Source organism: Meriones unguiculatus, chromosome 3 (assembly GCF_030254825.1).
Source record: "Meriones unguiculatus strain TT.TT164.6M chromosome 3, Bangor_MerUng_6.1, whole genome shotgun sequence".
Lineage (NCBI taxonomy): Eukaryota > Metazoa > Chordata > Mammalia > Rodentia > Muridae > Meriones > Meriones unguiculatus.
In genome coordinates, this window is record NC_083351.1 from 22,774,949 (window position 1) to 22,791,202 (window position 16,254).

Below are 16,254 nucleotides of genomic sequence, written 5' to 3' on the forward strand. Positions count from 1 at the left end.
AACTCAGGTCCCAGGCATGCAATGCAAACATTTTACTGAATGGACCATCACTCCAGCCCCTGTGATTTTTATTTATTTATATTGGTGTTTATTGATTATACAAAACAAGGAATTTCATCCTGACAAAAACATGTGTTCTTGTAATGGGAAAAGCGCTCATAAATTTCAGGGGTTTGCTTGACTCATTTGCTTTAGGAGCCAGACCCCGTGCCTGTGCCTTCTTGCCTTGGGAGTCCTTCTTAGCTGCTAGGAAGAGGCAGATCCCTTCGTACTGTGGGGTTCCCAACACCCCTCTGAGACAGCACTTCCTCTTCCTGTCACTTCATGCCTCCTATCACCACCTCTCCCGTGGTGCTGGAAATGGAGCCCACTACGCAGCTGTCATCCCCAGCGCTGGAGATGCAGAGAGCCTCAGTAAATAGATGTTTGCTGAAGGAATGATCTGTCACCAAACCCTGGGAGACTCGCGTGGCTTGGACTGCTCCCGAGACCAACCCAAGGTGACTTGGAGCTGAGTCACTTTGTTGCTGCTTCAGTCCCTGCTGCTCACCTTGACAGAGAGGGATGGCCTCACTCCACAGGTGGTAGCCTTGGGGGTGCCGGGTGCAGATGGCCATGCTGTGTCCCACCAAACGGTAGCCTGTGTTGCAGCCAAAGTGGATGGAGCCGCCTGGCTGGGTGGTTGTCTGGCCCAGGATGAAGCCGTGGAGTGGAGTCTTCGGCAGGCTGCAGTAGGGAGCTGAGGGGTGAGAAGATGCTCGGTGGAGGAGTGTCCGAGAACCACCGCTGAAGCGGGCGGGCTGCCCCACACCGGGCCCGCTTCCCCCGTCACATTTCCTCCACCACTGCCAAGTTCTTTGCCACTTAGGGCTGAGTGGCTGACACTGAACGACAGCTAAGTAAAGCCAGAACGGGATCAAACAAGACAAATCAAAACCAAGGGTAATTGAAAACTATAACGATAACCCGCTCTGTGAATCACAGGCTTCCTGAGTTCAGCCTGGGTCGCTTTCAAAGCCCCGGGAACTGCAGGCAACCTTGTGAAGCGAGGCTGCTTTCCTAAACGTACGATGGCCGGGCATCGCCTTCTGTGACTTAGGACAAGTCACTGGAGCTTGCGCAGCTCCAGTTCCCCCCCACCCCATCACCTCCCTCACAGGTGCTAGCGTGATTTAAAAGACGAGACAATGATGCTAAGCTTCCCAGTGCAGTGCAGGGCACTTAGTGCTCAATAAATGCTAGTTCTCTGTTGTTCTGTTGTGTTGCGGACGCCTAGGGATCTAGGACATACATTTCCCTGCAGGGCTCATTCCTCGTCCCCCCGACGTATGGCTTAACATATTTCATCCGTTTATCCAGTAAAGGTTTCTCAAGAGTCCATTAAGTGCCAGCTGCTTTTCTAATCCTTGGCATGCAGCAGTGAGGGACGCAGACAAAGGTCCCAGATGGAGGGAATTCACACTGCGCTTCCTGCCAGAGATCCGTAGGCTGTGTGACAGTTCTCACTGACAACTTGACGGGGCCTAGCATAACCCTAGGGACAACTCTCTGGGCACAACTGTGAGGGGGTCCCTACAGTGCACTGATCCGCCCTAAATGTAAGGCAGCGCCATCCCATGGGCCGCTCCTAGACTGAGCAAACGGGAGAGAGCCAGCTGGGCACCGGCATTCATCTCTCCTCTGCTTCCTGATCACAAAGGCAATGCGACCAGGTACCTCAAGCTCCTGCGGTCATCGCCTTCCTATCATCTTGACAGGCTGTGTCCTCGTGCCACAGGCCAACATAAAACTGCTTCCTCCTTAGGCTGGTTTTGTCAGGCATTTTGTCATAGCGACGAGAAAGAGAGCTAATACTGGTTAGTTCTAAGAGGTTGCGAGAGGAATATGACCCAGGGGCCTCACATCCAGCCTTGCTTGAGGGTCTCCTGCTGGGGCGAGCAGATTGGAGAAGACACCCTCCTCACATGCTCTCACAGGGAGGCCTTGGACTTCCTGTCTGAAGACTATGACTCTAGAAATGGTGTTTTAAAGATGTGCGCTCGCCCGCTAGGCCTCCTCTGTCGTGTGCATCTCGAATCTATGTACCTCCTTCACCTGGGAATGAGAATCCCAGATACAAAATACACGTAGTCACTATGACAGACACGGGTGCAAGTTACACATGCCTGCTGCATCTTAAGTATTAAGTAGTAATTGCTGTGCTGTGTAACGAATCTCTTTTCTACGTGGCTTAAGTACTGTAATTACAACTGATTCATTGCTTCTGAACACATTCGTCTCTGAGCAGAAAGCCAAAGGGAAATCCTTGGGAGCTCTTAGCTCCAAGTGTAGCAACAGGAGCAGGAAAATTCCGGTTTCCCTTCACAGGAGCCGCCAGCAGGAACCCCGCCCCGGACTCTCCTGATGGCTATCTTGAGGTTTCTTTTTCATTTTGAGGAAACCGAGGCCCAAACAGTTAAGCGCTTTGTCAACTAACCCTGTTGCCAGCTGATAACGGGACAGATCCCTGATCATGGGGTCGTGAGGCTGTCTTTTCCCCAGCCATGGGCATCTGGGAGAGTAGCCTGGGGGTGGAATCTACAGAGGAAATGAACTTGGAGAGAGTAAAGGCAGGGCTCCCCTCAGCTCCGCCTGGTTGCCTCTCCTCACCCCCAGCACTTCACCATGCTTCAGCACGCCCACGGGTCCTCCTAGAGTGGGCTGGTCTTGCAATGAGGAGACCCACTACAAGATAAGGACAGATGGTTCTTCAGGCAGAGCGAGGGGACATCCCTCCTAACCAATATTCTTGTGTGTCGACGAATGTTTCCGTGTCTGCAGGTGCGTGTGTGTGCATGTGTGACTGGGAGGTTGAGGTCAACTCAGATTGTCATTTGAGATGCTGTCCACCTTAAGTTTTTGAGGCAGGGTCTCTCCCTGGGACCTGGGGCTCACCGATTAGGCTGTGCTGGCCAGAGAGCTCCAAGGACCCTCCTGCCTCTGCCTCCCCAGGGGTGGGATTGCTGGTGCATGCCACCACACCCAGGTTCTAACCTGGGTGCTGGGGGGGGGGGGTGCTGCTTTTTGTGCTTGTGTGGCAAGTACTTTACTGACAGCTATGTTCCCGGCTCCCTGAAACCACTATTCTTTAAAACTTCATCTAATACTTGCCTGGCTTGCAGGCATGTGGTGGAATTCCCAGGATTCAGGCGTTCCCTGCAGCCTGGCAACGGTTCACCGGACTGCCCTTCAAAGCAGGCACCCAGGATTCAGCTTATCAAGTGGATGAGTGGTGCCCAGAGCGAGGGTTCAGAGAAAGTCTAGTTTCTCTGTATCACTGTATCCCAGATATATATATATATATATATATATATATATATATATATATATATATTTCCAAAGTTCTGGCCTTTGATCTGACTGTGCCCAGACAATAAGATGAGTGAAATCCCGTCCATCGCGGCGATATAGACGGAAGTGGAGGACATAATGTTAAGTGAGTGAGGTGCAGAAAGACAGATCTGTGTGTGCACCCACTCATGTGTGAAAGCTAGGGAAAGATGATTTTACACAGCAGAGAGTATGAATGGGGCTCAACCAGAGCTTGGTACCAGTGGAAGGCAGAAGGGATGGAATGAGGTTAGTTATTGCCTACAGAAGCAGAAAGGACTAAGTGCTTGTGCTTGGCAGCCCAGATGGGCAGCTGGAATTCATAGCAAACTGGTAGGAGAATGGATTCCAGCAGTCTCCAGCACAAAACTTTGAGGAGATGTGCGAATTCCTCCCTTTTGATCATCACAATTGTGTAAACACATCAGAGTGTCATACTGTGCCCCTCACAAATATGTCTGATTGGCGTCTGTTACTGAAAGGATAATAATGAGATTTACGGCCTGTATAGCGGGAGAGGGTTTCCTCTGCTGCCCACCCTGTGGGACTCTGTCTGAGAGTCGCTCGGCAGAAGGACTTCCGGTAATATCTCCTAACTGTCTAAGGGGCTAGGATCCCCTTGTTCTCATCAGATCTCATACTGAATAGATACAATCCCAGAGACTCATGGTGGGAGCATGAGAAGAAAGAGAAGAGGTTAGAGGAAGGGAAGGGACATGGGTATGAAGAGGTAGGAGACGGCTCCTGGTCTTGTACTGTGTCACATGAGGGAAAATGGGAGCAGGAGGCTGCCCCACCCACATGAGGGAGGCCGCCGCCTTGGTGAGGAGATGGACCATGGCTTCTTTTGGATGTTTCAGGTGAGACACTTCAAGGGTTCAGAGTGGCGGCCCTTCTTAGGTGTTTTCATGGCTTACTCACCTGAATACCGAATCTTAAAGCCCTTCCGGTTATAGGCGTGGTCAGATGACCAGCGCAGGTACACAGAGTTGCTTGAGCTGGTGACAATCAGGGGCGCTGAGTAATTCCCACTGAGAGCTTTCAGTAGAGGACTCGTTCCTGACGGACCTTGGGTGAAAGAGACACAGGGTTACAGGCCATTCCACGTCTAGAGAGAGGTGTAAGTGTAGCTGGGATGGCTGGGAGACTTTGCCTCTGGTGGCCTGACTGAAGGACTCCTTTTGCCCACTCTTATCTGAAGCGTTGTCCTGAGGGCAGCAAGGGAGCTGAAATCTCTTTGCTGGTTTCCAGGGCCGAGCAGTTAGATGGAAGAGCTGGTTTTCAGACTGGGACCCTCTTCTGATTTCTCTTGCGCATGCTAAAAATAGCATGGTGCCCGCCATGCAGAAATTTTGTTTATTGAACAGATAAAAAATCGAGAGCCACAGAACAGAGGAAAGTGATAGTTCTCAGGGTCATAAGTAATAACGCTTCTTAACATGCCTTCCCAAGGCTCTCCAGGAAAGCACCTTCTCCTACGTCCTACCTTAAATGCCTGGATTGCATCTCAGGGCTCTAGTCCAAGGAGCATAATATAAATCCAGGAAACCCATAACCTAGGATTTATAGTCCTGGAGAAGGCTATGAGTGAAGGTTCCAATACACCATTGAGACAGCTTTTGGAAGCTTGGAAGAGTAATGGGCTACAGTTAACAGAGAAGGGCCGTTTGAGCTGCTATGGCAAACTGGGAAGGAAGGAAGGCATCCAGAAGCAAGAGGAAGCAACATGTTTGAACAGTTCTGTCATGAGAAAAGCACTCCTGCCCGATAACTGTGATCCTTGAGAGCCTGGCAGAGACTCCATGGGCCTGATGAAACCAGGCTCCTCAAGAGTAAGAGGGATCAGACGACTGGGACACAGAGGTCAGAGATCAGGGGGAAACACTTCATGGACTGAAGCAAGAATGCCACAGTTGGAAATGGGGGTAGCAAGGCTGGGGCGGTAGTTGGAAGGACCAGGGACCCATGGGGATGGCACACGAACGGAGTTTACTCCTAAGGGCAAGCTAGCTGGGGAGCCAGAGAGAGCAACCGAAATAGTATGAGTTTATGACCGATAGATAGAGAGAACCCTCAGTGAAAAGACTCAACCCTCTGTCCAGTTTATAGACCCAAGCCAGGCTTCATTTCTCCTTCATTCCAGAATGGTTTTGTTAAAAAAAGAGGTTGGGTTCCTACCGAAAAAAAAAAAAAGACCCTAGAAACTGACACCAATTAGTCATTCCTCTGGCCCGTCCCTTTACAGGCCCACCGCTGTTCCTGATGTAGATAAATACTGTAGACACAAGAGCAGCTGAAGTTATTGAAGGCTTTGGATACGGAGTTTGGAGTGATGCTGACTCCCGGGGATCCCAGTCCTACTGTGGCTGTTCTGTCTGGCAAGGGTGCACGAGGAGAGAAGCTGTTTCTACCCCACAGTGCAAGCTTACAGGTAGATGGAGCGCCTGTGCTAGCAGAGCGGATGGGCACTGTTCTGGTCCCTCGCAATGCAGCTGTGGCTCTGCCGCGTGCTCTTCTCCAGGTTGTCAGGAGGGAGGAGCACACGCAGCAGCTCGCATTGGCGGGAGGCAGGCAAGAGCGTACGTGCACAGTTATGTCCCAGAGCTCTGTTAAAAAGTCGGGTTTTTGCTGTGATACGGTGACAGGGGGCAGGGGATCTGAACATTCTGCAGAACGTAGCATTTCCGTTGTTTACACTGGATTTTTCTGAGCTGCTGGGGACAACTAGTGTGGATAAGGGGAAAAACCCTACAAAGGGTGACGTGGTATTTTGAGGGTTCGTTGGTTTGGAACATGCTGAGGCGTTCTTTTTTTTTTTTTTTTTCTAGACACAGCAGCAAATGAACCTTTTATCCTACCATTAACGAAGCAGTATGGAGTCTGGTAGATCTTCTTGGGTTTTGGAGGAAGCCTGCTCTTCACGGGGGAGGGGGGAGGGGCAGGGATCCACGTATTGGCTGGTATTCAGGGGGTTCAGGCTGGTATCGGATCTAGGCTACTATGCAAGCAGCAGCCACACAGATCATCAATTCCCTGGGCTTGGGTTTCTATGGTAAGACATTGTGTGCTGCCTCCAGCAAGTCCTGATAGGAAAATGCAGCTTAGTTCCCCCCGCCCAGGGGCTGGGAGAAAGTTGGTGCCTCCTCTGTAGCGGAGAACCTCATGGCCTTTGAGGGACTCACCATCAAAGATCTCAAACTCATCATACTGCTTCTCGCTGAGGAAGTACTCCACGGTGACAGTGATATTGTACTCCGGCTCCACCCTCACCAGCCAGGAGCAGGTCTGGAACTGTGGGTAGCTCCCGGGGTAGCTCTGGCTGAGGATCACACCGGTGGAGTCTGTCAGAAGCTCATTGGTTGGGCAGTGCACTGGGAGGAAGAAAGAGATGCTGTGTACATGGACGGCATGGGGACAGAACAGGAACCATCACTGAGAAGCTAGTATTGGGCTACTTTAAACACGTCCTCACATTCACCATCGTACTGCCCCATGGCGAGAAGTAACTTCAGATCGCGTGTCAGTGTGGCAGTGCTGCTGGAACTCTCAGCAGGCCAGTTGGTTGAAATCATTTCCTAGCTTGGGTGTGGGTGCTGCTACTTGGATTTGAGGTCACTGGGGATGTACAGGCAACAGAAAGGCCACCCATACCCAGAGAACCACTCTTCAAAATGGGTTTAGTTCGTACAAAGAGACAAGAGTGCAGGAGTAAGCAACAGACGAGGGGTCGGTCACACCTGGATTTAGAGCCCAGCTTTACCACTCACTTACTGTGTGGCCCCCAATCAATTATTCCCTTTCAGTGTGATGGCTTTTCCAGCACAAAGCAGAAATCCCTGCCTCACAGGACGGCTGTATCATAGAAAACATCATACTTCATGATGTCAAATCACACATGCAGGGTCTGGAGCATGATGTCTCAACACACCACAGAGATGGTGATGGTAACTGCATCAGGAGCAGGAAGGTTTGGCTGCAGCCCGATTCATAGGCGGTTAAAGAAAGCAGTATTTTCCTAAGGAAGGCAGTGTGGACCTCCAAAAAGAAGAAGCAGGAGGAGCAGGAGGAGGAGGAACAGAGGAGAAGAAGGAGGAGGAGGAGGAGGAGGAGGAGGAGGAGGAAAAGAGGAGAAGAAGGAGGAGGAGCAGGAGAAGGAGAAACAGAGGAGGAGAAGGAGGAGCAGTAGCAGCAGGAGGAGGAACAGAGGAGAAGGAGAAGGAGGTGATGGAGAAGGAGGAGCAGGAGGAACAGGAACAGGAATAGGAACAGCAGGAGCAGCAGCAGGTGGAAGAGCAGGGGAGAAGGAAGAGAGGCACTTAGGACTCATCACAAAGGGGAGGGAATAGGCTGGTCCAGAGGAGCCCTGCACACCCCAGGCACTGGGGAGGGTCTCTGTCCTGGGGCACAGGGAAGTGCCATAACAGTCTGCATGGAACACATTTCCAGATAATTTGCTTCCGTTTGCTTGGGCTGGGGACCCCAAGGCAAGGCTTCAAGGACTGAATCAGTTTCTTCAGGGCCCTCGGCAGCTGTGGAAGTTTCCCAACCCCCACAGCAGCCGGTGTGGGTCACACGCCATCTTCGAATGCCTGGAGCCACCAGCCATCCCACTCCTCACAATAAACCTCGGCCTATGTTCAACCACTGTCCTCACTTTGCAGGGCAGAAAGGAGCTCTGTGTTGCCTTGGGTGCTTAGGAATGGGGAAGGGCTGGATTTGATCTGAGTTGGGGTAACCGGGTGAAGCAAGTTCATCTTTTCAAGGCGCTGCATTGGGATGCAGGCAGCTGAGGTCTGGGGTCACAGGGTCATGCACACAGGATGTTGGGTACATTTGCACCCCGGAGGTAGGGTGACATTCCAGAACTTCTTCGTGACAGCACTCAGTACACAAACTCCAGAGAATGCCCAGATAAGAAGCCAGGGACGGCCTGGCCCTTTCACAGCCCCCAGCTCAGACTAGGTGGAGCCCCTGTGAAGGACTCTCACTCACTTGTTCATCAGACACCATTGACCCGGTGACTGGTGACCTCTTTTCAGAGGGCAGGGGGTGAGCTGAGAGTTGGGGACGGGAAGAGGAGTAGAAGCAGGGTTCTGTTGGGGTGCTGGTTAGAGCAATTACCTTCACATATTGGGGGTGGACCTTCAAACTGCAGGTAGGTCCCCAGCTTGCAGGTCAGGATTTCACTCCCCACTAGGGTAAAACCTGGAAGGCACCTGTAGCGGACGATGTCGCCTGTCAAGAGAGGTGAGCATGGGCATCCCCTGATTCAGAAGGGCTGGCATCCCAAGTACCTCAAACCCACTTCCCTGGAAGGTAACCAGCACTGGGTCAGGCTTCAGGCACAACTCCCTGCTGTGATGCAGACAAATGCTTCCCCCCACCCCACCAGCTCAGCCTTCTGGATAGTTCATAGTCTAAGAAATTCCTGGCTCTCTTAAAGCTTATGGATAGCAGAGGGAAGTCATGCCCCAGTTCCTCTTCCTGGGGCTGAGTCAAGGAAGAGGGTTTGCATTTTTGGAGACAAACTCAGCTGAGAGAACACTGATACACCCATGGTCTGGGCCTCAGTTTCCCTCTGCATAGATGGAGCCATTGTCTAGTTTCTACTGCTTCCTGGCCCCTCTTTGCCACCCTGGGTTGAGATCCCGGCCATTTGGCAGGTGGTACCTATGTTGAATTCTTCATTCTCTGTGACCACTTCAGCGTTGGGAAGGATGGTCGGGGGAGGACACTTGGTGAGTGGATAAGCTAAAAAAAAAAAAAAAAAAAAAAAAAAGACAGAAAGACAGAGGTCAGGTGCAAGGTGTCACTCCTGGGCTGGGATAGGTTCCTGACCAATCCTGACCTCATTCATTCACAGAGCAGGCATGTCCTTATTTTTGTTGAATTCACGCAAGGTCTTCTGATGTACCCCAGGCTGCCTTGAGCTTATTATGTGGCCAAGGATAATCCTGAACCCCTGATCCTCCAGCCTCAGCCCTGCAAGTGCCAGGATTGCAGGTGCTCTCCAGCACCATGTCTGGTTTAAGTGGTGCTGGTGACAGGTACACGGCTCTGACTGTGGTAGGTACCAACTGAGCCGCGTCCTCAGCCGTTGGCGCAAGAGACACACATGAACGGGTGTTTAGATCTGCACTGGGCCAGTTCAGCCACGCACTTCTTGGCTTATCTCCTGCTGTCAGGTTCTGGCATAAAACCCGAGACGCCATGCTTCAACACCAGTAATGAAGGAAGGAAGGGTTTACAGACCTGCCGCTTGAAGACGTGGTCACTCTGATCTGTAGTCAAGAGACATGGCAGCCAGGGAGGGCCCTAACTACTGCAGCCTGACTCCCCAGCCTTCACAAGTAGAGGAACAAAGTGCTACCAAGGGCACCTCTGTGCATTCCCCTTGCTCAGCTGCCCAGCTCAAACAGGCTATGGCCTTGAGTTGTGTCCAAGTTCTGTATTCCTCATAGCAAAGCCTTATATTGTTTTCGATTAGCCATTCCCCTGGGCTGGAGCTATTAATGGGCCTGGTTGCCTGCAATTCGTCTCAAGACCTGTCATATCAAACCAGCTGTACTCACATCTAACACGACCTAAGAAGCATTCAGTGATGTCACTGGCCTGGGGGTGGGGTCGGGAGGAGGAGCCTGGCTGAGGACATCCTCCAGGCTGGGGCACTTCTGCAGACCAGTGCTCTGATTCTCCTGGAAGCTGACCCTGCGGTGCGTTTCACCTGTGAGCCGGTGATTAGCTAATACGCAAAGTTACTTCCTCAAGGTCGTGCAGGGAATACATGGTGCAGTCAGGACCTAAATCCAGCTCTGGCTGTTCCCAAGCCCAGATCCTCCCACTGGCCACAGCCCAAATCCCCATCCTGTCCGTGTCTCCTCCTCTGACCTTTGTCCAAACACAGCTGACCTCAGCGGATTCTGTAAACCGGAGTCTGGCCCTCGGGGCAGAGGCTGGATGGTGCCCGTGTTCAGAATGGTCAGTGAGGAATTCTAACGGCTTTTATTACCTGACTGAGCGCTATCGATCCTGTTTCTGCTGCTGTGGCTGCTGCAGCCACGACTGTTTCCCAAACCCCCACATCCCCGGCTATGTTTTTTAAAAATCGTGTAATGTTATTAAAAACCCCAGGGGTTTTCTAAGAAAACGGTGGGAAGAAAATGAAATGTATTCATTGTCTTCCCAGACGTAGCTACTGTTCGCGTGCCATGGCCTCTCTGGGTGTTTGTTCCCCTGCATAGTTAAGGGGTTTTCTCTTAGCCAGATCTGCATCATCTGGTATGCACCTCGAGCCCTGCCTTGTCAGCTGCTATTATGTCAGAAGAGGTTTCCTGTATGATAAAATTTCTTCAAGAATGAGACTGAAATGATTTTGTGAAATATAATCATATACATTTACTAAGATTTATTTCAGATGTCCCTGATGCTAACCATTGAGTTTCTTAAGTTTTTCCATTTACAGTTCTGACAAAATTATTTCTCCATGTATATCATATGTGTCTGGATTATTTTTAGACAAAAAAAATCTCATGTGTCCCGTGCTGGTCTCAGACTCTGTACAGCCAAGAATGACCTTGAATTTCTGATCCTCCTGCCTCCACCTCACTAGCACATCATGACGCCTGGCTTCACTATTTCTTTTGCATTTTCCTTTTCAAAAAAACATTCTTCCTTCTTTTCCTTCTGCTGATTCTCTTAAACTAGAAATGATTAGAGTGTCTAACCTTTATAAAACATGCAGGCAATCCTTGTCAAATGTCAGTAACCTTTTCCTGGCTATTAGTATGGACTCGGACCTCTCTCCTCAATACTTTAAGAGGGAAAAGATTCTACTGAGTTGGAAATCAAAGTCCAAGAGGAAGTAAAAACACAGGAAAATGTGTGTGCTCAGGCAGCAAGCCACTGTGATGGAGACCGGGTGCTTTAAACCATCACTTCATAATAACACAGCTGTAAGAGCGGCTTGGTGCGTCCACAGGAAAGCTTCGTCCTGATATCACAGAGATTTGGCGTGCGGTGTAAGACTTTCCAGCTTTGGGAGGGGGGGATAGGTTTGGGACAACCGTGCAGTGTGACACCCTCCTGAGACCACAGCATTCCCGGCACGGTCCCCATCAGGCCGTCGGAGCCAACTTCCTTCCAAATGTTCCCCTGGGATCTGACATTTTACCAACTGAGGCTGGAAGGTAATAGGAGACTTGGCCTGTATCGAGTTTTATGTAAAAGGTTTTCTTACATTGGGGAAATGTAAAGTCTTGTACAGATCTGTTGGCTAGTAAGAGCCACCTAGAAAGAGACGAAAGCTTTCGCAGCAAGTGTCTCAACACTCAAGAGGCCCTCTCCAGGCATCCAAGTGGCTTTTAGTTTGAGTTGACAGAAGCCAGAGCTGGGCCTGCCCTTGAGGTGTGCTTCCGTTCTTCTGTCTAGGAGTCGTTTGACTCATGCTGTCGGCAGATCACAACTGCTATGATTCAGGGGGCCATCTTCCTCCTTTCATGCAGTCCACTGAGATTACCTGTTGGGCTTCACTTAGCTCAGAACAGTGTGGGTGCTGACGATGCAAGAGCCAGCAAAGTTCTTGCTCCTCTAGGATGCTCAACCCCACTGTGGACAGCGTCGTCAACTGGCTTGACAAACAAACACACCCAGTAGTTCCTTTCCCTTTATTTTGTGGTGGTGGTGTGTGTGCTTGTCCATGTAAGTGCACATGTACAATTGTGTATGTGTGTGTGTGTGTGTGTGTGTGTGTGTGCCGGGAACTCACTGATTGGCAGCTCCAGGAATCTGCCTGTCTCTGTCCCCATCCACCAGCACTGGGGTTACAAGCAAATGTCACCACCCTCAGCTTTCAAAGCTTGTGCAGGAAGCGGTGAACTCTCTCAGCCCTCTCCTCAGCAACTCTTGATTATTTTTAATTTTTTCATATGTTAATAAGTTTTTCAAGTTAGTAATTTGCATTTCTCTCTTCAGCTGTCCAGTCGGGTCCTGTGTACCATTGCTTTTCTTATGAAATTGAAGGACTCTCTGAATACTCAAGCTTGACCTTGACTTCTTAATGCTATGCACGTACTTTAACATTTGTTTCATTTTATTCATGTCATTTCTCAATTTCTAGAGATATGAAAAATCTTATTTAGTCAGCTGTCATTTTCCTTAACAGTTAAAAAAAAAATCGATCTCTTCTGGGCCTCATACTTGCCTTTGAAACTTCTAAGGCGTGACCAAGTTTTCTAGAAAAACAAAATCAATACACAGAAATCTGCCCTTAACACGAGCCTTCAGAGTTTGCATTTTTTGGTTGTCAGGGACATTTCTCATTGTGTTGCATTTTTAAAAATTACAGATTTTTGCTCCACACAGAAAGTTTGTGGAATACTGACAGGCCACAGACAAAAAAAAAAATCGTCTGAAATATAAACAAATAAACAAATCACTAACCCAAAACAAGCAGCCAACCAACAAACAAACAGAACCTGTCACTCGTGGAGGCACACACCTTTAATCCTAGCATTTAAGAGGCAGAGGCAGGCAGTTCTCTGTGAGCTCAAGGCCAGCCAGGGCAAAAGAGTGAGACCTTGTCTAAACAGCCAGCAAAACACAACAAAACCTTCCTGAAATTTCCCCTCTAGGCATAAGGAGTCTCAACCATTTTGAGTACCGAGCTCAGGTTAACAAGCTTTCATCCCCCACCCGAAGCAGTCTCACCCTGTCTGCTTTGATCTCAGGACACACCTCAAGGTGAGGGAGGACATTCGAGTCAGACGCCTTCATTTCCCCCTTTCTCTTTGGGGTGAGGTACCGCTATGCTTGCCAGGCCTAGTACACATTATTGTGGTGGCTGGGTGGTGTCGGGTCCATTGTTCAGGTCATCGGGTGAGGAACTGCTGTGGTTTGGTAGGCCACGTTAGAGTGGTGGCTAGTGCGTGAGGGGCACTAGCAGCCCGCATGCCAGCTGTATGTCCTGCTCCTCCGTACGTCTGTCCAGGTAAGTTCTTCCTCGGGCTGCAGGATTGGTCTTTGGCTTAGCTATTTCAGAGCAAACCATGGTTCATCAAGCTCATTTGCACTTCTCAGGCAAGTTAATGATGTCGGCTCTGATTTTGAGTCTGGGAGCCGGGCTTAGGTATTATTCAAATGCCCCTTTCTGCCACTGTTCCTTATATTCATATCTCCTTCTCAAGAACCTTACAAGGGTATATTGGCTTAGTGGAGAGTGGAGCCATAGTTACTGCCTTCTAGCAGCACTTGAGACCTGACAGCAACCTGCTTTTTATTTCCCTGGACAATGCAAAATAAATCTGACTTTAAATCAATGGATTGTATCCTGCACGAATGATATTTAGGGACTACCTCTTTATCTGTGTGTACGTGTGCACAAATAAAATGTGTATTTACATAGAACTTGCATACCACATCTGTTATCTTGCACGTAGATTCTTTCTGATTCATCTGTTCCAAGTACGTTTCAAAGGCTGTCTTCAAATGTGTATCTTTTGCACTTAGGTGGAAGGTAAGGGTCACTAGGACTCCAGGGGGGAGCTCCCGTGAGCCTCAGTGTTTTTCTCTGCACAGGGTTTCCCACTTCTCAGTCCACAGGTTAGCAGCAGGGAGGCAATCCTCTGCACCTAGATTCATACCTCCCCTCTTTGGGAGGTAGATGAGCTGAGCACGACAACATCTCTGTTTCGATTTCAAGTTCCCAAGAGAAGTCACTGTGCCAGATCATATGTCCACATGTGGTTCAAGACGTTTAAGCTGCTGTGGCTGCAGGCTGCGCTGAGAGGTGTTGGGGGTGGGGTGGGGATGGCAAGAGCAGCCAGCTACCCACACGATGACGACGGACGGAGAGATCACTGTGAGGGGTGCAGCCGACGCAGAACAATTCCATCTAGTGGCATCATGTTAGTGTGAGTTCTCAAGTTCCTACCTACCACACAGGCATTTTCCCTGCAAGCTTTCCAGGAGGAATGCCATTTATGGGCCACCACTGCCTGCAGTGTTCTGATGCTTCCCCGCAGCTGTGCGTGCAGCAGCCAACAGGAGGAGGGACTCGGCTTCGGCAACAGATTGACAGATAATGGGAAACGTGTGATCTGTGGGTCACGGAAATCCTGACACGGGACAGCGTGCACAAACCTCGAAGGTGCCGTGCTGTGTGAAACAAGCTGGCCACAGAGGGATGCATCTTGCACGGTCCCATTTCTGAGGGACAAAGAACGGTCAGGCTTGGAGACTGCAAGCAGAGGGGGCGGGGGGAGAGGAGAGCTGGCTAAGGAGGACAGAACTTTAGTTTTAAGAGGTGAGACCGCTTTTTGTTTTAGACGCATCAGGCAAGAGTAGAGGTCTGATCTCTGATATTAGAAATAAATTGGGACTTTGTACTGATGTTCATTTAGGTGTCATCCACCCAAAGAGCATCAGACCCGTCCGATACCTTTTTCTGAGAGGCGGGACCTGGGGCATCAACCCGCATGCAATCAGACATGCTCTTCTCTGGGTCCAAAGCGGCTGACCCTGAGTGCAGTGCTTAGCCTCGCATCCTGAGCGTAACATTTTAGCTTTTTATGGTAGCCAACCATGCTTGGGGAGACTGTCCTGCTTCAATGGCTGGCTACCCAGAGGCTATTTAAGCTGTGGGCTGGCTTTCCCCAGGGTCAGATTATTGTTCAAGGTTCCTGAATAAACTGCATTGGAAAAAAAAAAAAAAAGAGGTGAGACCGTTCTGGAGATAGATGGTAGTGACAGTTCCACACGGAGGAGCATGCATGCAGGGCCTCTGAACTGCCTGATTGGACACTGAGCGTGTGTTCTGTCACAGCGGACAGTAGATAGACACACTTTCCAACATAATTCGCTTTTTTTCCATTTTATTTTATTTTTTGCTTTGAATTCTATTTTTGTATTGCTGTTGTCCTCGTGTTGGTGCGGTATGCTCCCCTCCACCGCCATCGCTTATTTGTTTTTGACACAAGGTCATGTAGTCCACACTGACCTTGAGTTTGCAATTTTTCTGTTTCGGCCTTCCAAGTACCAACACCTTTTTATTTTATTTATTTTTATTTTATTTTTTTTACCTTTATTTATTTTTTTATTTTTTACCTTTTTAAAATTTTTTTTTTACCTTTTTATTTTTAAACGGTTAAGACACTGGGTATTATTTAGCCATATCTCAGAGCATTTTTACAGTCGGAGAATGGGCCTTGAATATTGAAGAATTACTAATTTTATCTATTGCTTCACCTTATTTTGTGTTTTCTGTATCTCTGCTCCTAAACAGTCTCCTTTGCTTTCAACTTTTTATTTGGGATTAGGTTGTGCTAGCCTCCTTGCTGGTAGTGGTTTGGAAGTGCTGTCCTGGGTTTAAAAAATATTGGTGGCACAATTCCTGTATCCATTCCTCAGCTGAGGGACATCTGGGTTGTTTCCAGGTTCTGGCTATTATAAATAAAGCTGCTACAAACATGGTGGAGCAAATGTCCTTGTTGTATACTTGAGCATATTTTGGATATATGCCTATGAGTGGTATAGTGGATCTTGAAGTAGCACTATTCCTAATTTTCTGAGAGAGCGTCAGATTGATTTCCAAAGTAGTTGTACAAGTTTACATTCCCACCAGCAATTGGAGGAGGATACATTTACACAATGGAATATATGCAGCAATTAAAAACAAGGAAATCATGAAATTTGCAGGCAAATGGTGGGAACTAGAAAGATCATCCTGAGTGAGGTATCCCAGAAGCAGAAAGACACACAGGGCATATACTCACTTATAAGTAGATATTAGACATATAATATAGGATAAACATACTAAAATCTGTACATCTAAAGCAGCTAACCAAGGAGGAGGACCCGGGGTAAGATGCTCAATCCTCATTCAGAAAGGCA

The 16,254-nt window shown here is 49.2% G+C and overlaps 1 protein-coding gene across 3 annotated transcripts in view; it reads right to left on the reverse strand.

Annotated features, from left to right (window-relative positions):
• The window catches only part of Csmd2 (CUB and Sushi multiple domains 2), a 550,287-nt gene that overhangs the window by 41,552 nt on the left and 492,481 nt on the right, over positions 1-16,254 (reverse strand). For all 3 annotated transcript variants that reach the window (XM_060379514.1, XM_060379513.1, XM_060379515.1), the window contains 5 exons: positions 9,040-9,120; positions 8,491-8,604; positions 6,552-6,740; positions 4,291-4,437; positions 551-739 (listed from right to left, as the gene is read on the reverse strand). In XM_060379514.1, coding sequence (XP_060235497.1) covers positions 551-739; positions 4,291-4,437; positions 6,552-6,740; positions 8,491-8,604; positions 9,040-9,120 — 720 coding nt within the window. The remainder of the gene's footprint in view (positions 1-550; positions 740-4,290; positions 4,438-6,551; positions 6,741-8,490; positions 8,605-9,039; positions 9,121-16,254) is intronic.